This window comes from Phodopus roborovskii, unplaced genomic scaffold (genome assembly GCF_943737965.1).
Source record: "Phodopus roborovskii unplaced genomic scaffold, PHOROB, whole genome shotgun sequence".
Taxonomy (NCBI): Eukaryota; Metazoa; Chordata; class Mammalia; order Rodentia; family Cricetidae; genus Phodopus; species Phodopus roborovskii.
This window is the reverse complement of record NW_026125506.1, coordinates 10,773,269-10,796,577: the sequence shown is the minus strand read 5'-3', so window position 1 is coordinate 10,796,577 and position 23,309 is coordinate 10,773,269. Positions and strand designations below refer to the sequence as shown.

The 23,309-nt window shown below is 44.6% G+C and overlaps 1 protein-coding gene across 3 annotated transcripts in view; it reads left to right on the top strand.

Moving 5' to 3' along the window:
• The window catches only part of Rad9b (RAD9 checkpoint clamp component B), a 25,559-nt gene extending 2,250 nt beyond the window's left edge, over positions 1–23,309 (top strand). For all 3 annotated transcript variants that reach the window (XM_051176601.1, XM_051176599.1, XM_051176600.1), the window contains exons 3-11: positions 449–598; positions 785–899; positions 5,921–6,020; positions 10,133–10,239; positions 13,827–13,933; positions 14,022–14,086; positions 14,730–14,852; positions 16,198–16,426; positions 23,199–23,309. In XM_051176601.1, the coding sequence (XP_051032558.1) occupies positions 548–598; positions 785–899; positions 5,921–6,020; positions 10,133–10,239; positions 13,827–13,933; positions 14,022–14,086; positions 14,730–14,852; positions 16,198–16,426; positions 23,199–23,309 (1,008 nt within the window). In that variant the 5' untranslated portion in view covers positions 449–547. The remainder of the gene's footprint in view (positions 1–448; positions 599–784; positions 900–5,920; positions 6,021–10,132; positions 10,240–13,826; positions 13,934–14,021; positions 14,087–14,729; positions 14,853–16,197; positions 16,427–23,198) is intronic.

Below are 23,309 nucleotides of genomic sequence, written 5' to 3'. Positions count from 1 at the left end.
TTATAGCTTCTGTAAATATATGTTCGATATAGATACATATATGTAGGTATCCATGTGTAAAATCAATGCCCTTGGTTTCATTTGGATATATTTGTGGCTTCATAATAGAATTAATTCAGAATAGAAGTTAGTTTTTTTGTTTTGTTTTGGTATTTTCGAGACAGGGTTTGGAGGTTGTTCTGGAACTCACTCTGTAGACCAGGCTGGCATCGAACTCACAGAGATCTGCTTGCCTCTGCCTCCCCAATGGTGATGGTGGTAGTGGTGGTGATGGTGCACACCTTTAGTCTCAGCAGTTGGGAGGCAGAGGCAGGCGGATCTCTTCGAATTCAAGACCAGCCTGGTCTATAAGATCTATTCCAGGTCAGCCTCCAAAGGCACAGAGAAACCCTTTCTTGAAAAAAACAAAAGATGTTAGTTTTCTCTGAAATAACTTATTTTTTTCCAGCTTGCCCTGAGAGCTGTGAATTCTTGTCACTCAACATACGGCTATATCCTGTTCTCATCTTTGTTTTTTCAACATTATCAATGGTCACCCTCAGCCACCATGATCGATAATAGCATACCCATGAATTTAAATTGCAAATTGGCAATAAAGGTAAAAACAATTGGTTTTCTCTTATGTGGGGGAAATACTCATTTTGTAAGACATAACAGCTGTACTAGACTTAATCATTCCAATGTCATTTATGAATACACAGACTGCATCTGTTGGGCTTTAAAAAGTTAATGGGACAGCCATACTAAGTATGTATTTAATGTTTACAACATATTTGTGTTGCAGTCAATTCTGCCAATCTTTAGATGTCTGAATTATCTTGAAAGAAGTGTAGAGAAGTGCAAAATAGTCAGCAGATCGGATAAATGTAGAGTCGTCATCCAGTTCTTCTGCAAGCATGGTAGGTGCCACTGAAAGCAGTGTGTTTCTTAGCATCTTTATGCACATAGTACACAGATTTACTGCAAAGTGGGGTATAGACAGGTATGGAGTGGGACAGGTGTAAAACCTGTAAGGTTAAATACTGTACAGTGAACACTACTATTTCCTCAGGACTTCTTGGCACAAACTGGTCTGAATGCAAAACAAAGCAGATTTTTTAAAATGTCCAACCCCCTCAAAAATCCATGTTTTAAAAAAATCTAGCTGGGTTGTAGTGGCACACACCTTTAATCCCAGAACTCAGGAGACAGAGACAGGTGGATCTCTGTGAGTTTCAGACCACCCTGGTCTACAGAGAGCCAGGGCTACACAGGAAAACTCCTCTTTTCTCAAAAAAACAAACAACGTGATTATGCATGCTTGTAGTTGCAGTGCTGCAGAGGCAGGAACAAGCAGATTCCTAGGGCTCGCAGTCCAGCCAGCCTAGCCTACTTGGTGAGCCTCAGACCAGTGAGGCACCATCTTAGGGGGAAAAGTAAACAGGCCCTGAGGAATGAATGAGTCCTGAGATTGCCCTCTGGCCTCACTCACGCACGCACGCACGCACGCACGCGCCACACACAACCCCTACACAATGTACAATTGAATCTAAGTTGTTTTTTTTCTAGCTAGATGTGATGGCACACATTTCTGAACCCCACACTGAGGTGGCTGACCCAATAGGATCACGAATTAGGGCCAGTGCAGCTACATAGCTAGTTTCAGGCTCTCAGTTATAGTGAGATCCTGTCTCAGAAAAACCAATTCATAGCTGGGACATTGGTCCAAATCCTCTTTGTTCAGGAGTGATCTTATGGAAGGTGATAACTTTCCATTCACTCTATAGGACTGTTAGAATCCCACTTCTTAATTTTGACTTATACTGATTATATATTTTTATTTCAGTGTACTTATAGTCCTTACGTTTTTCTCTCTAAGTATGAGTGCTGTAACATTATTTCTCCCTTCTTTGCTCTATTTCTTTTCTTTTTTAATTTTATTTATTAATTATGCATACAGTGTTCTTTCTGCCTGTAAGCTGAAAGAAGGCACCTGTTCTCATTACAGATGGTTGTGAGCCACCATGTGATTGCTGGGAATTGAACTCAGGACCTTTGGAAGAACAGCCAGTACTCTTAACCTCTGAGCCATCTCTCCAGCCCCCCCCTTCTTTGAATCTAAATCCATGTAATAGCAAACAATCTTAAGAGAGTACTTAAAAGGACAGCAAAGCTGAATGTCACAGAATGTAGCTGGGAATTCTGTGCCACTGCTTGTTTGCTTTGTGGAAGGAAGGACGTAAGCCCCAGGAGCCTTCCCTTTCTGCTGTGTATACTGGGGGTGGCTTTGCCCTCATGCCTCAAGCTGCTATGAGGAAACAGTGGGGTCCCACAGGGACAGGCACAGAGCCTGATGCAGAGTGTGTGCTCATCAACTATGACAGCTAGTGCACCCTCCTCCCTGTTCCCTTCCAGGTGAATTAGAGAACCAGCCGTTCAGTATCTGAAACATCTCAAGCATGGGCATGGCTCTGTTAGTGCTATTCCCAGGAAATACTGTGTACTGGGCTTAGTGGTATGTGTCTATAATCCCAGTATTGAGGAGTTTAGAGGCAGGGGATCAGAAGTCTAAGGTCATTCTTAGCTACATAGCAAATTCCAGTCCAGCCTGGAATACCTGTATTAAAACAAAAGCAAAAATTAAGCAAAACTGATTCATTTAAGATAATTTAAAAAATATATTTATATAATTTATTCACTTATTATGCCTGCGGGCCAGAAGAAGGCACCAGATCTCATTACAGATGGTTGTGAGCCACCATGTGGTTGCTGGGAACTGAACTCAGGACCTCTGGAAGAGCAGCCAGTACTCTTAACCTCTGAGCCATCTCTCCAGCTCCTCATTTAAAATAATTTTTGTAGGGTGGTTCTATTATATAGGATGCTTTAAGACACAGAACAGGCCAGGCAATGGTGTCATGTCTTTAGTCCCAGCCCTTGAGAGGCAGAGGCAGAGGCAGACAGATCTCTGTGAGTTCGAGACCAGCCTGGTCTACAAGAGCTAGTTCCAGGACAGGCTCCAAAGCCACAGAGAAACCATGTCTCAAAAAACAAAAACCCCCAACAACAACAAAAAAGATACAAAGAACAGAAGTGAGAGAAATCAGACAATTACACTCAGTAACATTGGTTTTGGTGAGAATTTGACACTGCTTCAGGCATGCTTCAGTCTAGGCTGCCCCCGCTGCTGCCTCTGTTTCTCATGCCTCCTCCTTCCTCTCCCCCTTTTCCTTCTTCATTTTTCCCCTTCCTTCACTCCCTCCCTCCTCACCTTTTTTCTTTGTCTTCTTCCTCAATCTCCTCCCTTTCCTTCCTTCCTTCTCTTCATCTTTTTCTTTGTCTTCCTTCACAGGGTTTGATTCATTATCAATACCACCACAACAAAAGTCCTAACAGTAACTTCCTCCAGCAGCAGGGACTATGTGCTCTTCCACACCAGGAGCTGCCTAAAACTCTGCCCTTGACAAAAAATGCTTGACTTTGCTATTACTAGACCAGCCTGGACTACCAAATAGCCAAATAGTTATCATCTACTTGGCCAATTGACATATCTGGGCTACTTTCTACTGTCCAGGTTTATGCTGGAGTCCTGAAGCTGGAAGAGAAGGGGCCATGGGCCATGGATGCTGCTCCAGACTTGGGCTAGTTCTTTCCAAGGCTACTGTGATTTGCAGATTATGGAGCTATATGCTAATCAGCTGGTTGAGAAACACTGTTCAAGTTCAGTTGAGAAAAGTCACCTGATAGTTAGCTTCTGGAAATACAGATTGGGATTTTGTGGGGGAAATTGAGAGTTAGTGAATTCAGTTTAGCTCTGTTAGTAGGAGGTAATTGCCCAGATATAAGCTTCCACACAGGACGAGTCACCTTCACTCTAATAGTAAACAGCCTTCAGGACGGCGATTACCAGACATGCGCTAAGGGGGAAAAGAGTGGGTGGCCCTCCTAAAGATTCAGTCCACCCTCTCTTTTCCTTTTGCATTGGCCACAGAGTTGCTCAGAATGAATTACTCAGTGTCCCTAAGAATCTGTTCTTCACATAAGTTCTGTGCCAGCTCAAGAGATGGGCCTGCACAGAAAGGGGCTTCTGAAAGGACTCAGTGGATCCAGAGAAAACGCAGCCCTGATGCAGGCACACACACTTGTGAAAGTGGAGGCTGGAGTCTTTTAGGTTTCTGTTGCAAGGTACCCTGCAGGTGTGCTAATGACTCCAAATTGGTTAAAAACCACTGACTGACCCGCCACCTTTGAAGGCAGCACTGCCTTTGAAAGTGCAAGCTCCACAGATAAAAACAGCTATGTAACACTCACTGGGCATGCCTTTAATCCCAGCACTTGGGAGGGAGGTAGAGGCAGGCGGATCTCTGTGAGTTCGAGGCCAGCCTGGCCTACAGAGGGAGTTCCAGGACAGGAGGTTCCAAAGCAATACAGAGAAACCCTGTCTTGAAAAACCAAAAAGTGAACAAGCAAACAAATGTTTGTGGCCAGCCTGGTCTACATAGTGAGTTTCCAGACAGCCAAGGCTATTGTTAAAACCATCTCAGTCAGTCAGTCAGTCTGTCTGTCAGTCTTTCTTGTTATTCAGTAAAACAAAACAACAAAGGATCTTGCCAAACATATAAGCTGAGAAATATGTCCAATTTTATCTGTCTGTCTATCTATCTATGAGGCCTGACAAGTTCTGGCTTAAAAAGTGTGTGTGTGTGTGTGTGTGTGTGTGTGTGTACATTTAGTGTGGTTCAAACTAAAGCTATCAGATTTGGTGGCAATCACTTTTACCAGCTGGCTGTGCCTAACCCTGGTTAGATCTTTTGACTTCTACTGCAATTCATGCTGCCTGCGGTCTAGTTTATAGAAAGCTAGCTCGAAGCCACCCTTACTTAGCCTTACCAATCTGCTGTTTCCTCTTGTGTGCTTGAGTCCCTCCCTCCCCAGAAGGGCTTCAGTGAAGATGAGAGAGAATGTACAAAAAATGCATATTAGTGCCTAGCACACAGAGCACCCTAATCTGAAAGTCTGAATCTAAAAGCCCCAAAAACCTGATTTTCAGATTAGGGATACTCAGCTTATAAAATCTATAGAAATATTCCCCCAAATCCTTTCGAATCAGGAACACTTATTTTATTTTATGTATATGAGTGTATTGCTCGCACATATGTGCACTGCATGTATAGGTGTGTGTCACATATGTGCCTGGTGCTCTAAGAAGCCAGAAGAAGGAGCTAGAGTTACAAACAGTTGTAAGCTATACGAGGGTTCTCTGAACTGAAGCCTGGCACTCAGCAAGAGCAACAGTGCTCTTAACCATTGGGCCATCTCTCCAGCCCCTGAAACACTAAGCATTTAAAATCAGGCTGTATTACTATTGCTCCTAAAGTAAAAAGAAATCTCAGACCAGATTTAGTGGTCTAAATGTCAAAATTCCTATAAAGACAAGTCCTGAATAAAATATTCAAAAAGAGTGTTGCAGCTCTATGACCTGTAGTACCAGTTACTGTGTCACACACATTTAAGGAGTTTCTTTTCAGGGGCTAGAGATGTGGCTAAGTTTGCAGAGTGCTTGCTTATCATGAAAGAAGTCCTGGGTTTGATTTTCAGTACATAAGCATGATGGTGCATGCCTGTAATCACAACACTTGGGAAGTAGAGGCAGGAGGATCAGTAGTTCAAGGATATCCTCTGCTACCTTTGGAGTTTAAGATCCTTGGGATGGAAGAGACCTGGTCTAGATTGCTCGGAGGTTGTGACATGTTGCTCCTTGTCCACTAGGGGGCAACAGCACATTTCATTAAGGCCATACTCCACTGTAGGTTGAATGCACCTGCCATACAGGAAACATTACTTTAATTTTATTGCTTTAATTTAGCTGTGAAAGGCAGGCATTTAAAGCCTGCTCATTTTGCACTTACAGTTATTAAGAGGTTGCTTTGTTCTCTTTAAGGTATTAAAAGAACTCACAATGTGTATTTCCAAGACAGCCAGCCCTTGAAAATTCTCTTTGAAAAGAGCTTGTGTGCCAATATCCTGATGATTAAGCCAAGGTAATGGGTCTCCTGATGCCCCTTTCTCTTCTGAACACAGCGTCCTCAGGCAGTGAATGGTTCACCCTGGAGCTTTTCCTTCCTTTTTAAGATGCTTTTTAAGTCAGTGCACAAAACACTTGCTTTCTGTATGACAGACATCTCATGCTGTGCGTGCACATTGTACTTTGGTCACATTCGCCCTGCTACCCTCTCTTGCCCCTCTATCCTCCTAGAAATTTCTTACCAGTTACACTTTTTAAAAAGGCTAACCTGTGACTTAGAGCAATCACTGACATTGTCAAGTAGAAGCTTGACAGGTGACAAGTGCTTAAAGGAAGCAAGTCAGCTAAAGTTAGTGGCCAGGAACCCATGGCTTCCCACTTTGAGCACCAGCCAAAAAGGGAAACCTAGAAGATGCTTCACACCCATGCAGCTTCTGTTTGAGCCTTGGAACACACAACTTGAGGAAATTTGAACATTCTTATGCAAATTGATTTTATTTTCAGCGGTTTTTCCAGGTAATGAGTGAGCCATATTTGTCAGTGAAAGGACACTTAGCGATTGAGTTCAGTTGCAGCATTCACTATTAACATGACTCTGGAGGAGAAAAGTGTATTTTATCTTACTGCTGTTTTAAATTACAAAAGGGATCCTTGTTAACCGCGACACATCCAAATATACTGAAAAATAACAAAGGGACCTTGAGTTCCTCTTCTGACACCCTCTGTAGCTCTCCCTGGGCAATCTGGTGACACCTACAGCCCACATTCCCCCTCCCCCATTGTGTGTAAATGCACATGCTACTGAACATGTATGGAGCTCAGAGGACAACATGCCAGAATCAGTTCTCTCCCTCTACCACATGGAACTCAGGTCACCAGGTTTGGTAAGCAAGTGCCATGGCCTGCTGAGACATCTTTCTCACCTAAACTTGCCTTGCCTTTGAAACTGAAGTTAGTGTGAGGACCTTTCCATGTCAGCTCACTTAATTATCTGAGTAATTGCCTTTTTTTTTTTTTTTTTTTTTTTTTCATTGTGTGTCTGAGCTAGCTATAATTTCCTACTGATTACCTTACAGGGGACATTTAGGTTGCCTCCCCATTTTTGCTGTCAGAAACAATCTGAATAGTATCTGTTCTGAAAACAGAATACTGTGTTATCTATTGGTGTGGAACACATTTCCCCCAAATGTAGAGCCTTCACACGTCAGGGTTTATCACTCTGTTGAAACAGCTGGATCTTATCTGGGTGTCCCTGGGACAAGGTCTCTCTTGAGTTGGTCAGGTACTGTCAGGGCTACAGTGTCACCTGAAGGCATACCCTGAGGGAGACACTGCAGACAGAACTCACTGGTGTGGCTGCTGGAGTGCAGGAAGAGCCATTCCCAGGCATGCAGATTGCTACCTGGGAGTCCTCACAAATGCCAGATGCTGATGCGAGAACTCCAAGACAGAAGCCTCAGGCCTTTCACTGTCTAGGCAGCACTGCCCCCTCGTCCCCTTCATTCTCGCTGAAATGAGAGCTCACACTCAAGGGAGGGTTAGGGCTATGGTACAGGCTGCCCAAGCGAGCCCTAAAAATGGAGTCATTGGGTCAGAGGCTGAGACACACGTGCAGTCCCCTTGTATTCTGACAGCTCAGTTGTCATCTGAATAGTTTGTCACTTCACATTCTCACCAGAAGTGCAGGAGTTCTAAATAGAAGACTTAATAAATCTTTACAATTTTGACAACCTCATAAGATAAAATTGTTGCCTTTTCCTTGTGAGTCTGAAAATTTTATGTTTATTAGTAGTTTGTAGTTTTGTCCTTTTTTTTTTTTTTTTCCTTCACCTTTGAGACAGTCACATACCTGAAGTGAGTCTTGAACTTGAAAGTCCTCCTGCCTCTGCTCCCACACGCTAGGACTGTAGGATGCACTCACTACCTTGCCTGGCATTTTCCCTCCCCTTTGACTTGGATAGTCATGTTTTATATCAGCTTATTTGGTATCTTGTGGTCTTGGGTATAACACCATGATAGAACTATTATCTAACACACACAGATCTGTGGGTCTGACCCCGACATACACAAAAGAAAAAAATTATCTGGAGTCACAACACAGGAGAAGCTGAGGCAGAAGAGTCATGAGCTCAAGTCCATCCTGGGCTACATATCAAGGCTTGAGCTCAGAACAAATTCATTTGGCATTTGTGTAACACCTCCCTTTAAACAAGGGAGAAGTCCCCAATTGAACTGGATAGTTGTTCCTGGCATCAAGACACACTGTTAACTATGTCTAGCATCAGGCCAACAACTAAGCCTACATTAATTCTAAGAATATCATTTTAATCTAACAGCAGCTCAAGTTCAAAAGGATGGCAGAACTTGCAATTTCTCTTTGTTTTGTTATAATGCAATTTATTTTAAAACATTGTATTTATATATATGGGAGTTTTGTCTGCATGTGTGTCTATGCACGCCTGGTCCCCTCAGAGGGCAGAAGAGGGTGTTGATGCCCTGGAACTGGAGTTACAGATGGTTGTGAGTAGCAGTGTGGGGGTTGGGACTGGAACTTGGGTCCTCTGCAAGATCAGCTAGTGCTCTTAACTGCTGAGCTGTCTCTTAAACATCTACTATCTTTTTTTTTGGGGGGGGGGGAAGAGGGTTTAACCCTGGCCATGCTGGAACTTGCTCTGTAGACCATCCTGGGAGAGCCATCTGTTCTGTCCCCAGAGTGCTGGGATCAAAGGCATGCGTCACCACTGCCTGGCTCTAGTATACCATTTTAAAAAGGCGGCTCAACTAGAAATGGGCAAAGAAGACCTTAGTGTGCACAGAGAGCACATGAAGGTGCCAGTTTCATGACCACTGGGAGAGCAAAAAGCAAGCCTCAAGCGGTAGAGCTCACCTTGAGTGAGTTTTCTGTGGACGAATCTGTTTGTAAAGAGGAGTGTAAAAAAACCAGGCATGGTGGCTCTCCCCTGTGACCCTAGCACTCAGAGGCTGAGGAAGAGTTCCAGGCCAGCCCAGGCCACATAGAGAGAACTTGTCTCAGAAAAACCAAAAGAAGAAAACAACCCAAAGGGGATCTAGAATAAAGGGTCGATGGATCTCAGGAGAACCTTGAAGTAACAGGTATTAGATAGTCTAAGACAGTGACAGAAAATTCAGGCAGCTGGCTGGGTGGAAACTTCTACCTGTTATGTTGTGGGATTAGTTACTTTTCAGTTACAGTGACAAAACACCATAAGCAAACCAGTTTATCAGAGAAAGCTCGGCTGGGCACAGTGGGCAGGAGGATCTCTGTGAGTTCAAGGCTAGGATGGTCTTCATAATGAGTTAAATTCCAGCACAGCCAGAACTCCATAGAGAGACCCTGCCTCGATCAGACAAACAAGAATGTTTAATTGGGCTTAGAGTTTTCGAGGGTTAGAGTCCACAGTGCAGCTGTCTTTTTCTTAATAATTATTTTTGTTTCATGTGCGTTTGTGTTTTGCCTGCTTGTATGTCTGTGAGGTGTGAGATCCTTTGAAACTGGAGTCACAGGCAGTTATGAGCTACCATGTGCATGCTGGGAATTGAACCCAGGTCCTCTGGAAGAACACTCAGTGCTCTTAACTGCTGAGCCCTCTCCAGGCCTGGCACCTGTCTTTTTAAGCCTCCTAGCCCACCCCCAGTGTCACACCTTCTCTGAGAAAACTACACCTCCTAATCCTTCCCAAACAGTTCTAGCAACTGGGACAAAGGATTCAGATGCCCAAGACGTATGGGGGCCATCTCAGTTTAAAGCACCACATAGGCCTCTAGCTCAGTGAATCTCAGCTGTTTTTTTAGCAGCTCCATTTTCTGCTGTCTCTCTTTACAGCATGCACCAGGAATCGAAGGTGCAGTCCCATGCCCTGCCCACAATGCAGCCTCTGCACGTTTCCCTAAGGTGGCACTGTCATCTCACATGCCCTTGATTTCTAAGCCCCCTTAGTGGGCCTTCAAAGGACGGCAGAATTTAAAAACTACAAAAGGTCAGAAGGCAGACCTTTGGAGGAAGTTTCCTAAATCCAGGCCTGTCCAGAGTCAGGATTTGAATACCAGTAAGGTTATAGCTGATTTTCAGCTGTCAATAATGTCAATACATTTCATCACATTTTACAGATTGCTGACTGAGGCCATTGTTCTTCTATCGTCAAATCAAGAGGAAGTCACCTTTTCTGTTACTCCAGGGAATTTCTGCCTCAAGAGTTGGAGTGGGGAATCCCTGGGTAAGGGTGATGTCTGCCTTATGCTGGGATGGCGTGGAACATGCTTCCTGTCTCTTCATGACTCCACACACAGTCCCTGTCAGTGGTGTAATAGCTACTGCTGTCTGAGAAGCACCAAGATGTAGAAAAATGGTAAAAATGATGGCCAGGTCTGGGAAATCTATACGATTCACAATTGAAGTGTATGGCTTTGAATTTTCAGGTTGCTTTAAAATGAAAATATATTGTCATGTAACGACTGACCTATTCTCTCTCCCTCCTCTCTTCCTTCCATCCTTTTTTTTTTGGGGGGGGAGCGGAGGAGGCAGGGTCTCATTATGTAGCTCAGATTGGCTTAGAATTCCCATTCCCTGATGCAGCCTCCCAAGTAGCTGGGATTACAGGCTTCCTCTAACATGCCCAGCTTCAGTTAAGTTTTTGAGGTCTGTGTCTCATCCTTTACCATCCTAAGAGGCCAGCAATCTGACTGAGGTGGATTCTGACTGCATATTAAGAAAAGGTTCCTCGGGGTTAGAATTTTGCAGTATTCCAGACAGCAAGTGCACAAGGAAACCACGTGAACCCCTCTAATTCAGTCCTCCCTAGACTGTCTAGAAGGGGATTTGGTGATGAGATCTCGTAAGGGAGCCCCTTTGGGTCCACCTTGCTCTATGCAGTGCCTTCCCCAGGGATCTTTTGCTCCTTGTAACTGTGCTAGAAAGAGCAGAAGGAAAGGAGCTGTGTTGTTGCTCACTGTATTGCAGAACTGTGGCGGGGATCATATACGTACACACTGGTGAGCATTCCGCCGCTAATCCAGGTGCTAGGTCAGGAGGTGTGGTGTTCAGGGTGAAAGGCAGCAGATGACAGGGCTTACACCAGGCCCGGTAACTGTTGTGTTTAACTAGTATATCTCACGAATCACTTAGTATGGGCCCAGGCTGTGATATAGGTGCTGCCTGGGTCACACTTCATTGTCATCTGTGATCCTAATCTCTGTATATATTTGGGCTCCAGGGGATGGCTTCTTACCAACACACTTTTTAATGACTTCCCTTGGGTCTGCTCCAGCTTCATTTCTGTAACCCAGGAGAGAAAAGACAAACATGGCTAGTGAAAGGATCTGCTTTGGGATGTGGCTGTTTAGTAGCCCATAAGCACTGCCCAAGAGGAGCTTTCTAATGAGTGGCTACAGCTGTGGTTGACTAGCCACTGTCTAATCTCGTTACTGTGTTTCCTCTGCTACAACACTAGCTATAGTGTGAGCCTTCTTGTGTGAGCCTTCTTGTTAAGGTAAAGCATCTCCCATACTTGAGACTGCATGCCCCAGAAGCCTGGGAAAGGCTACATACAGAGAAACCCTGTCTTGAAAAACAAACACAAAAGAAGTTCTTTGTGATGGGTGGACCTTGAGTCTGGGCAAGTGCCCCTCATCATTCCCTTGAAAAAGCAGCTTTACTATGACATAACACACACATGCCATTTTAGAAGTCACTTAGTGTACTCGTGGGAGTCTAGCTATTATAATATTCCAGTTCCCCTCCTCTGCCTCCAATCCTAGCCCTAGGGCTCATCTACTTTCTGTCTCTATGGGTTGCCCAGACTGGACATTTCATAGACATAAAATCATAACTTATCTCCTTTTGTGTCTGCACTCTTCATTCAGCAGCTTTTTTTTTTTTTTAGGTTTTTCGTATTGCCATCTTTACAGTACTTCATTTATTATTTACTAATATCCCTTTACATGGATGTGGTATATTTTCTGTATCCATTCGTCATTTGCTGAATCTTTTGATTGTTTTAGTTTGTGACTCTTAGGAATTATGTTGCCATGAACAGCCATATGCAAGCATTTGTGTAGACATTTATCTTGGAAAGATTTAGGAGTAAAATTGTTGAGTCATATCATAACTTTCCATTTAGCCGTGTGAAAATGGCCAGATGTTTTCCAGTGATGTGAACACCATTTTATTATCCCAGGCAGTGATGAGGCTCAGGGTTCTCCATTCCCTTGACAGTTCTGGCTGTTGTCTGGTTTTGGAGCCCAGTGGGTATAAAGTAGCTTCTGAATGTAGGTTGATTTGTTTCCTGAATGTAATAATGTCCAGCTTCCTAGGCCACCGTTGTTACCATTTATCTTGCCCTGGTCCCTGGGGTAGTGTCTACCAGCCCTTTGTCACATGTGTGAACTGCAGATGCTTCCCTTAGTTCTGTAGATAGGCATCTTCTTTTTCTTATTTATTCTGAGGAATCTCTCTGTAACTTGGCTTGTCTTGAACCTGTCATTCTCCTGGAGCTGGGATAATGTGTTTGTCTCCAATACCTCACTTCTTTCTACTGTTTTGTTCCTCCTTTGCCTCTTTTTCCTGTGCTGGATGTTGGACCCATGCCTCATGAATGGGAGGCAGGCACTCTACCACTGGGTCTCCAGGTCCCTCCCACCCCTCTTTCTTGAGACAGGATCTCACGCTAGCTCAGCCTGGCTTAGAACTCACTGAGTGCTTAACTGGCCTTGAACTGGTGGCAGTCCTCCTGCCTCTAAATGCTAGCTTTCTTAATGCTAGATTATAGGCATGAGTTAATATGCCTGGCTTCTAGCCATCTTTTTAGCTTTTATTTATTTTATTTATTTATTTATTGAGACAGGCTAAATTGCCTAAAGTTCACCTTTTAAACCATGTTTTTATAATTTAGTCTGATTATCTCTTTTCTCTTTTAATTTCTTAAATTTTTTAAGTTTGTTTGTTTGTTTGTTTATTGAGACAGGGTTTCTCTGTGTAACAGCTCTGGCTGTCTTGGAACTTACTCTGTAAACTAGGCTGGCCTCAAACTCACAGAAATCCACCTGCCTCTGCCTTCTGAGTTCTGGAATTAAAGGCGTGTGCCAGCACCACCCATCGAGATTTTAAATTTTAACATTTTAAAATATGGGATATAATTCACTAATAAACTATAACTTGTTTTTTTACAAGCAAACTATATTTAGACTAGTCCCTTTAAGAATTAGTTAGCTTACCATGTATGGTGGCCTGGACCTATAATTTCACTACTTGGGAGACGGAGGCAGGGAGGATTAGGAGTTCAAGGCCATCTTTGGTCACATAGTGATTTTGAGGCCAACCTGGGCTATATGAGACCCTTCCTGCCCCTCTAAAAACTTTAAAACAAAATTGTTGTTACGGTATTCTGGTTATTTATTGCTGACAGAGAGCCATCTCAAAACATAGTAACTGGGACAGTCCTTTCTTACCCCTCCGGGCTCTGCAGGTTGATGGGGCCCAGCTGGGCAGTTGCTACTTGGGGTCTTGTGTAGCTGTGTTTAGACAATGTGAGGCTTGAAGCATCTGAAAACCTAAAGGAGCACATAGGGCAGACTGCTGGGGCTGGTGTGCTACAGGCAGCAGGCATGGCTGTGCTCTGCCTTTCTCTGTTGATTAGACCAGTCACAGGCTACCCAGATTCTCCAGGCGGGGTGCCTTAAACCCACCCCACCTTTAAGGAAGAACAAAGACTGCCTGGTTCTAATTAACTCGTGGTTGCATGTTTGTGCTAAACGTTAACACATGCCTCTAGGCCAGTTTTAATCTTTATGTCCCTACACCAAACAGATTTAAGCAGTTCTGTGTACAGTGAGATGTCTTTTGACCCAGAAGAGTTTGACTTCTTTCAAGTTGGACTTGATACTGAAATAACATTTTGCTTTAAAGAACTAAAGGTAAGCAAATATTTCTGCCAAAGTCAAACTCAAGTTTTCATTAGTACTTCTAAAGGAATGATCCCACTTTCTTCTCCTCTCCCTGCAGGGGATGCTCAGCTTTTCAGAAGTGATGCACGCTCCCATATCCATCTACTTTGACTTTCCTGGGAAGTAGGTTCCTCACTTACCCACCCCAGAACTCTGTATCTTCCCTTGTTACCATAACAAAAGCCTTTGGAGCTTGATGAAGTGGTGTCACACCCCAGGACTTTTTCAACTTTACTAGCAACATTTATCAAACTACAAGTTAGAAAGAGGCCATAACACATGGTGCTTTAAAATTGGTAATTTGGCCAGATGTGGTAGCACATGTCTGTAGTCCTGGCATGTGGGAGGTGGGGGCTGTGGGATGAGGAGTTCAAGGTCAGCTTTAGCCACACAGCTAGTCTGAGGCTCATAAGTTCGATAGGACTTGTCTTAAAAAAGCAAAAGTAAGTAATTTGATACTTTGAGAAAGATAATCTTTCTGCAAGGTGAAACATTTGACTGACTCCTGACAAAATTGTCTAATAGGAAATTATGCATGGCCCACGCATGTGAACTGTGAACTCCATGTGTAAGCCTTTAATGTAGTTCAAAACTAAAACTGAGTCGGGTCGGCTTCCTGTGGCCACTAAGGGCTTCCCAGCTCTTATAACTGCTGCTGTGTGAAAATATGGAAGGAGCGCCTGCTGTGTATCCCTAAGCTGGTGGCACTTGCTGTGTTCCTAACACTATCAGTGATGATTGTGGTTTGTGTTGACTGTCCTTCTAGACCCGTTGTTTTGAGTATGGACGACATGCTCTTGGAGGCGAACTTTATCCTGGCCACGTTGTCAGACCAGCCAAGCAGAGTGTCTTCACCACAGTCACTGTGTCTGTCCCAGGCACAAAGAAGGTGAGGCTGGAGGCACTTTCTCTTTTTAATATTTGGAGGATGGCACTTGTGCTGCCACACATCTGTGTAGTCAGGGGACAGCCTCTGGATTGGTCCCTGCCTTTCACTGTACTTTGCACAAGGTATTTTGCCATTCACAGTTTCACATGGCAGGCTAGTTGGCCTGTGTGCTGGGGATTCTCCTGTCACTGACATAAGAGCATGGGGATTAAATACACACACTACCAAATCCAGCTTTAAATAGGTTCTGAGGGTCCAACTCAGGGCCTCACACTTGTATAGTAAGGGCTTTACCCTTTATGTTGAAACAATTGAATGAAATATTAGATCAGAATTTTGAGACAGGGTCTCTCTACATAATCCTGCTGTCCTGAAACTCAACTAGGTTGGCGTTGAACTCTCAGAGATCTACCTGAATGTGCTTCCCCAGTGTTGGGATTAAAGGCATGTGTTATCATAACTGGCTCACAGTTATCTTTAAAGATTAGGGTCATAGGACATATGTCACTTTATATCTTGTTCTTTCCATGACATATATTTACAGACATGTTCTAGTGTCATGATTTATGATTTGAAATTATGCATTTTCATGACTTTATAAAAGTTGACCCATAGGCCATTGAGATAGTTCAGTGGGTAAAGATGCTAGCCATTAAGCCTGACAATCTGAGTTTAATCCTGTGACTTACATAATAGAAGGAGAAAACCAACTCTTGAAAGTTGTCCTCTGATGTTCATACACATTATGTCTGAGAGTGAGAGTGTGGGGGCATGCTTGCCATGGCACACATGCAATCAGGATCCCAGATATCAAATCCAGGCCATCAGGCTTGGTAGTAGGTGCCTTTTCCTGTTGAGCCATCTTGCAGATCACCAACTGAACTAGTTTCATGTAATCCTATCTTAGTTACTCTTCAGTTGCTGTGATAAGACCATGGCAACCTCTAAAAAAAAAGTATTTAATAGTGCTTATGGTTTCTGAGAGTTAAGAGTCCATGATGGTGGAGCAAAGGCTTGGCAGCAGGAATGGCTGAGAGCTCACATCTTGATCCACAAGAAAGCAGAGTGCATTGGGGATGGTGAGGGGCTTTTAAAGCCTCCAAGCCCACCCTGTGACACACCTCCCCCAGCAGGGGAACTCCTCCTAATCCTTCTCAAACAATTCTACCCGCTGAGAACCAAGCATCAGACAGATGAGCCTATGGGGGTGCTGTCACTCAAACCACCACAGGCCCTGTCAGCATAATCCATGTCTCATGCATGCTCACATCTCACATGCTTTCTTAGTTACATAAACACGTATTTCCCACTAAACAACTCCATCTAATCCTTCTTAAAACCCCAGGTCAGACCTCATACAGTCAAGTGCCCAGGTGGGTAAAAGCGGAGCCAGCCAGGCCCCAGAGAGCATCTCTCGAGCAGCACCCAAAAGGCTGTTTCCCAAGGATCCTCTAGATAGCAGCTGTGCAACAGAGACAAAGAGAGCCAGCACCAACCAGGACGACATCTCTGAAGTACCTGAAAGTGTTGTCAGTGACATGGAGGAAGGGCCAGGCCCTTCACACCTCAGGAAGGTAGGAGAGGGGTGCTGAGGAAGCCATGTCAGCCCAGTCCTCAGCATCCATCTTGTAGTCCAGTTCAGGCCAACTATATCACGAAGACACTCTTTCAAGTATATTATAGACTTTAAGCAAATTCATCCCTCTATCCTCCTCTTCCTCCACCCTCCCTTCCACTCCCTCCTGCGAGTCTCCTTTCCTCGCGCCTCCATTCTGCTTCCACATTTCTGTTATATATGATCACATATGTGGTATGTCATATCTGATTATATATGACCCACAAGTCAAAACATGCAATACTTATTTTTATGAGCCCAGGTTATTTCACTTACTGTGACCTCCATTTGCATCCACCATTTCATTCTTTATGGCTGAATAGAATTCCATTGCATAGATATACCACAGTTTCTTTATCCACTTATCTGATGATGGACAGTTAGGCTGATTTTATAAGGTGGTTATTGCAAAATAGTGCAGTAAAATGGTGCTATGGTTATACACTCACAAGTACCCAGAAGTGATATGGCTGGGGTGTCATATGGTGACAAATTTTGGAGAGTCTCATGTAGCCCAGGCTGGCCTTGAGCTCTGTATATAGCTAAAGATGGCCTCAAACTTGTGATCCTTTTGTCTCTCTCCTAAGTGCTAGAATTTCAGGCATGTGCCACCACACCCGGCTCCTTTTGGTGTTCAGACAGGGTCTCATGTAGTCCACACTGGCCTTGAACTATGTATCAAGGATAGACTTGAGGTCCTGATCCTCTTGACTTGCCTCCCAAGTACTAATCACAAGTGTGCCAACCATGCTTAGCATCGTGTGTTCTTATCTCTGAGGGTTCTCTATATTGATTCCCATAAGGAGTGGATTAATTTATATTACACCAGCAGTGTATGATGGTTCCTATTTCCCAATATTCTTGCTGGCATTTATTTGTGAGTTTTCTTTTTGTTTTACATTTATGTGTATGTGTGTGCCTGAGTATGTTTGTGTACCAGTGTGTTCAGTATCCATGGAGACTAGAAGAGGGCATCAGATCTCCTACAGCAGGAGTAACAGGTTCTGGGAACTGAATCTGTGTCCTCTGTAAGAGCAACAAGTGCTCTTGACCATTGAGTCCCCTCTCCAGCACCCGAGGTTTCTTTTTGTTTTCGTGTGTATGTGTGTATGTGTGTGTGTGTTGTGCACACATGTATGCATGTACATGGAGAGGTCAGAGGACAACTTCCAGAAGTCAGCTCTCTCCTTCTGCAGTGTGGCTTCTGGGGATTTGAACCAGTTCATCAGGCTTGTTAGTCAACTGCCTTTTCTTCCTGAGCCATCTGGCAAGCCCCCTTGTTTGGTTTTGGGTATTTCTTTCTTTTTCTTTTCTTTTTTTTTTTTTTTTTCTTTTTTTTTGAGTTCACTGTACATTGTAGATCCTGATCCCGCTACATGCATGGCTAGCAGAGATCTTACCCCAGTCTGCAGGCTTTCTCTCATTGTTGTCTGCTGTGCAGGGCTTCATGCAACGCCAACAGTCAGTCCTTAGTATTCTACTTATTTTTGGTTTTTCAAGACAGGGGTTCTCTGTGTAGCTTCAGAGCCTGTCCTGGACCAGGCTGAGCTCAAGTTGACAGATCCACTTGCCTCGGCCTCCCAAGTGCTGGGATTAAAGGCGTGCGCCACCACCACCTGGCAGTCCTTAGTATTCTTACCTGAATTATTGGAGTCCCTTTCATAAAGTCCTTGGCTGTTCCAGTAACTGCTTTATCTGTGTTTTCTTCTAATTTCAGTTTCTATTTACATTACGGTCTTTGATCATTTTATTTTCAGTTAAAATCTGTGTTGGGTGCACACATGCCACAGCACGTGGGTGGTGGTCTGAGAACTTGCTGGTCAATTCTCTCCTACTCTGTGGGTCCCTAGGAACAAATCAGTCATTAGCTTGACAGCAAGTGCTCTGACTCGTTGCATACTGCTGGACTTATCAATTAAAAAATAGTATTGTGTGTGTGTGGTATTATATCTGGTGTGTGGTGTGCACATCTGTGCATATAACTGCACATGTGAGCACGTGGGGACTCAAAGTCAATACTGGGTGACCTTTTTTAAATTAAGAATTATTTGTGGGGACTGGAGAGATGGTTGTGATTACATATCCTTGATACTCTTGCACCCAAGTTGGATAGCTCTCAACTGCCTCTAACTCCATCTCCAGGGGATCCTACACCCTCTTCTGGCCTCCATAGGAACTTGCATGCATGGGAACTCACACACACACACACACACACACACACAGGGGGACTGTAGAAAAAACAAATCAGCAGCTTTAAAGAGTTACACTTGAGCGTGAAAATGGCCACGCTGCATCCTTCACTCTATGGGGCTGAGATCCAGGCTTTGCCCACTGAGCCCTTTCGTTGTCCTTTATTTTTTGAGACAAGGTCTCTAAGTGAACCTGTATTTATTCCTTCAGCTAGGCTGACTGAACAATGAGCTCCAAGGATTTGCCTGTCTCCACCCCACAGCCCTGGGGCAACAGACAGGTGACATTGCCCTGATTTTTACACTGGGGCTGGGATCCAGACTCAGGTTCTCATGCTAGTGTACCAAGCACTTTGTTTTCTCTCTTAACAAACGAGCAGCTGCGCATATTTTCTTACACAAATACTGCTTCCCAGCTGCTTTCTGCACTTAACGTCCTGGAAAACACTTTCTGCACAGCAGCTGTGATGTTTTCCCTGTGAGTTAACTCAGCTGCTCTACATGGCCATTTATAGTCCCCCAGTATTCTGTAATTACAAAAGCTGTCTCAAGCACTTGAGGCACAGAGTCAGGAGGATCTCTCTGAGTTCCAGGTCAGTGTGTTCTACACAGTGAGTTCCAGGACAGCCAAAGGTGTCTTTTTGAGAGTTTGCCTTAAAATAATATGCCAGGCAGTGGTGAACATGCCTTTAATCCCATCACTCAGGAGACAGAAGCAGGTGGATCTCTGAGTTCAAGGTCAGCCTAGCCTGGTCTACAGAGTTAATTCCAGGACAGCCAGGGCTACACGGAAAAACCCTGTCTTGAAATCCAACATCCCTCCCACATATACACAAAAAAGAAGGGTGGCCTTAAGGTAAACTATTCCCCAGTGAGATAAGTGACCTGTGTGTACATACATTCTTTGAAGTCCTGCCAGTGTCTGCTGGCTGTAGCAGTGAAGGGAGTGACAATCTCCCCAAGTCTGCAAACAGCATGTGATGCCAAACTTGGGGAGTCATTGCCAAATTTATAATTCAGAAACCTTATTTTGTTTTTAAAAGGTTTTATGTATGAGTGTTTACCTGTTTACGTGTGTGCTACATGTGTACCTGGCGCCACAGGGGATGAGTTGGATCTCTTGAAACTAGAGTTATTGGTGGTTGTGAGCCCCTATGTAAGTGCTGAGAACCAAATCTGTCTACATAGCCCTTGCTGTTCTGGAACTCACTATGTAGACCAGGCTGGCCCTCAAACCCACAAACTCACCTATTTCTTAGTTCTGGAACTAAAGACCTTTTGTTTTTATGTGTATGTGTCTGCCATATGTGTACAGTACCCAGAAATCAGAAGAGGTGTCAGACCTCAAGGAACTGGAGTTACAGGTAGGTTCACACCAAGCCAACTTGGTGATGGGAACAGAAGTCAGGCTCCAAGCACTTGTAACTGCTGAGCCGTGTCTCCACTTTCAACATGGTTTTAGTCTGCATTTCTCTGTGAGTGATGTCAAATAGCTTCTGGGAGACTAACTGGGGTCTTCAGAAGGACAGAGGGCTCTTACCAGTCTCCAGCCCTGTCCCCTGTGCTGTGCTCACTGGATATACAGGCTTATTAGGCCACTATCGGTGATGGTCGTCGTGCCCACCTACACATCTTATAGTTTTTGTTGGATTTTTTGCCATACAAAGAATTTTTCCATTACATGGTAATCTTTTTTTTTTTTTTATTAAAATGATTTTTAGTTAGCTTTTCCTACACGGGTTAAGAAATCCACCCCTTTCGTGTTTACTCACTGAGCCATCTGGAGTCTGCCTTGTGCATGCTGTAAATCATGGGTCTAACTTTGTCGTTCCAGAATGGCTATGCAGCTGCCTCTTTAAAGCTTAAAAATTACAGCTGCCTTTGCCCAGGGCTCTGGGGTCTCCCCTGCCACTTGTGCCAATGTCTGGGCTTGCTGCGCCTGACCCCGAGGTCTCCGCATTCACTGCTTGCTTCATCAGCAGCTTCTAGTTTGGTGGCCTAGTAGCTTTTTACAGACTGATCTTTTTCTATTTTTGAACATTTACTTGTAACTTAAACTTTAGGAACAGCTCACTCATCTCCATAAAAAATACCTGCTTGTATCTGAACTGCTTTACAGGTCTCTTAAGTTAGGCAAAGCGGTTCAGTTAATTTTCATTTTTTTCTTGAGACAGGGTCTCATATTGCCTAGGTTTGCCCTCAGATTTCCCTTGCAGTTGAGGATGGACCCAGCTTGTTCCTGTGGAAGGTAGTATAGTGAAGACAAGGTCTCACTATGTAGCCCAGATATAGACTCCCAATCCTCATGCCTCAGCCTTCTGAGCACTAGGAGTAAAGTGGGCAGCACATCTAGTTTCTTCATAATGGGTTGAATATCTACTGTTAAGTGTATTCCTGCCTGGGAACAACCACGTGCTAGGGATTCCAGTGTTTGTGAGGGTGAGGCAGGAAGATTGTGAGTTCCAAGCTTTAGAGATTCTGTCTTTAAATACATGGTAAAGGGGTGAGTGCTTGCTTTGATTCCAGCATTGTCTGAGCTTGGTATGGTAGTATACACATCGAGTGTGAGGCCAGCTTGGCTACATGACTGTTGCTGTAGATGTTTCCTCATTAGTGTGCACTGACTGTTCAGCATGTGTGCACAGCTATTCTGTACACTTACTTTGTCTCTCTACTTTGCTGAGTGGTCTTCTTGCTTGTTAGGTTTCCCCAGCATAGTCATGTAAGATAGAAATGGCCTGATTTCATCAGTGCCAGCCGTTGAGTTCTCCTGTCCACTGCTCCAGAGTTGCAGCCAGAGGCAGGCATTCTGCTTCCTCCCTATCCTAGAGGATGGCGCGGTGCAAGTACTGCATTCTTAATGTGTGTGTAGCTTGTCCATAGAGGAAAGGTGTTGGCTATCCGGTAGCTGGAGTTACAGGCAGTTGTGAGCCTGTCCAACATGGGTCCTGGGACCTGAACCCAGGTCCTGTGAAAGTGAAGCAAACACGCTCAACTGCTATCTCTTCAGCCCCTCGTATTGTTTTTGTTCATGCATCTGTGTCTCACAGCCCACACTTGTGACCCAGGGCCAGGAGTTTCTTACCTTCCTTTGCTTCGTGGTGCTGGCGCTGGAACCCAGGTCTCTGGCACTTTAGCAGAGTACTCTACCATCCAGCCCAGTTGGCCTTCTTTCCTATGTGTGTATGGTTCCTGATGTAGGAAGAGCTGTTGGCCAGCCATGGTTTGCTGTGTGTGTGTGTCGTGGGTGGTTCAAGACAGGGTCTCTCCTGGTAGCTGACTGTCCTGTAACTTGCTCTGTAGACCAGGCTGACCTCAAACTCAGAGATCTAACTGCCTCTGCTTCCTGAGTGCTGGGATTAAAGAGGTTCGACATTACTTCCTGGCACCTAGCCAGATTCAAAGCCTAGGTAGACATCAAGAACAAGGGCAGGTGGCAAATAGCACCCAGCCCAAGCCTGAAGAAAAGCCAGGCAATCCGCAAGCACCAAGATAAACTTGAGTTTTGCAGCCTCACAGGGTGCCATGAACATTACTGAGAGCTACTGAACGGGGCCAAACACCAGACAGGAAAGGCTGCTTGAGTCATTTCTAGTCTCAGGATCTTGACCTTGGTCAAGCAATAGAGACTGCTTCCAGCTGAGCTCAAGACAACTGCTGCTCTTTAATAGGTGGCCACAGACTTCACTGCAGGAACAGCGCAAATGTATTCATTCTCCAGTTCCAAAGGTCACCATGTGAAATGGTTTTTATGGGACTAAGCATCAGGGTGTCACTCAGCCTGCTTCCTCCATTCTTTAGACTCATAGTCCCTTTCTGTCTCCCAAGCCAGGCAGCCAAGTTTTTAACCCAAGTGGCTGGTAACATCAGCTGTGCAACCTGATTTCATCACTACGTACCTGTGTGCTGGGGTTCTAGGGTTTAGTCCACGGTTGGGCTATTGTCCTGCTCACCCTAGCTAAGCTGGAGTTAAGTGGAATAAGGGGTCAGATGCTGCTGTGGTCACACCTGCAGAAGGCACCTTCTCTCTAGTCTGCCTCATGTCTTCTGTTGTGGCTGCTTCAGGCATGGGGCTTCTTCTGGGAGTGCTGAGGGCAGAAGCTTAATGCAGGGTGGGAAGGGACATGAGGAGAGCTCCTATATATGAACAGTCCCATGAAGAGAAGAGGATGACACATCTAACATCAGCAACACCAAGAAGCTTTAAACAGAGGCAGCAGGGCCTGGGTGAGGGCAGGGCGTATAGATAGGTCAGGAGGGGAGGGGGACAGCTAGTCATCCACTTGGCCTTTCTCAGTCCTGGTGGACATTTTTGTAGCTCCAGGAAAGGTCACAGTGGACCACCATTCACAAAGGCCCTGTCTTGGCTGATGACATGAGAAGAGGTTCTTGATCTAGATGACTTGGGTTGATAATGGTGTCCATGAGTCATCACCAAAGACAGTGGCAGCCCCTGACCCCATTCTCAAAGGCTCAGCTGGGGCCTTTAGTGAGGATGCTTTGTCTTCAGAATAAACTGCAAGCTTCTGTCTTCCCTTCCAGTTTTCCTCCATGTTCTTTGGAGCGGTTTCTTCTGAACAGCAAGAACATGCCAGCCACCCTTTGGACAGCTGGGCAATAGCAAGTGACAGTGAAGAGGACGTGAGCGGATGA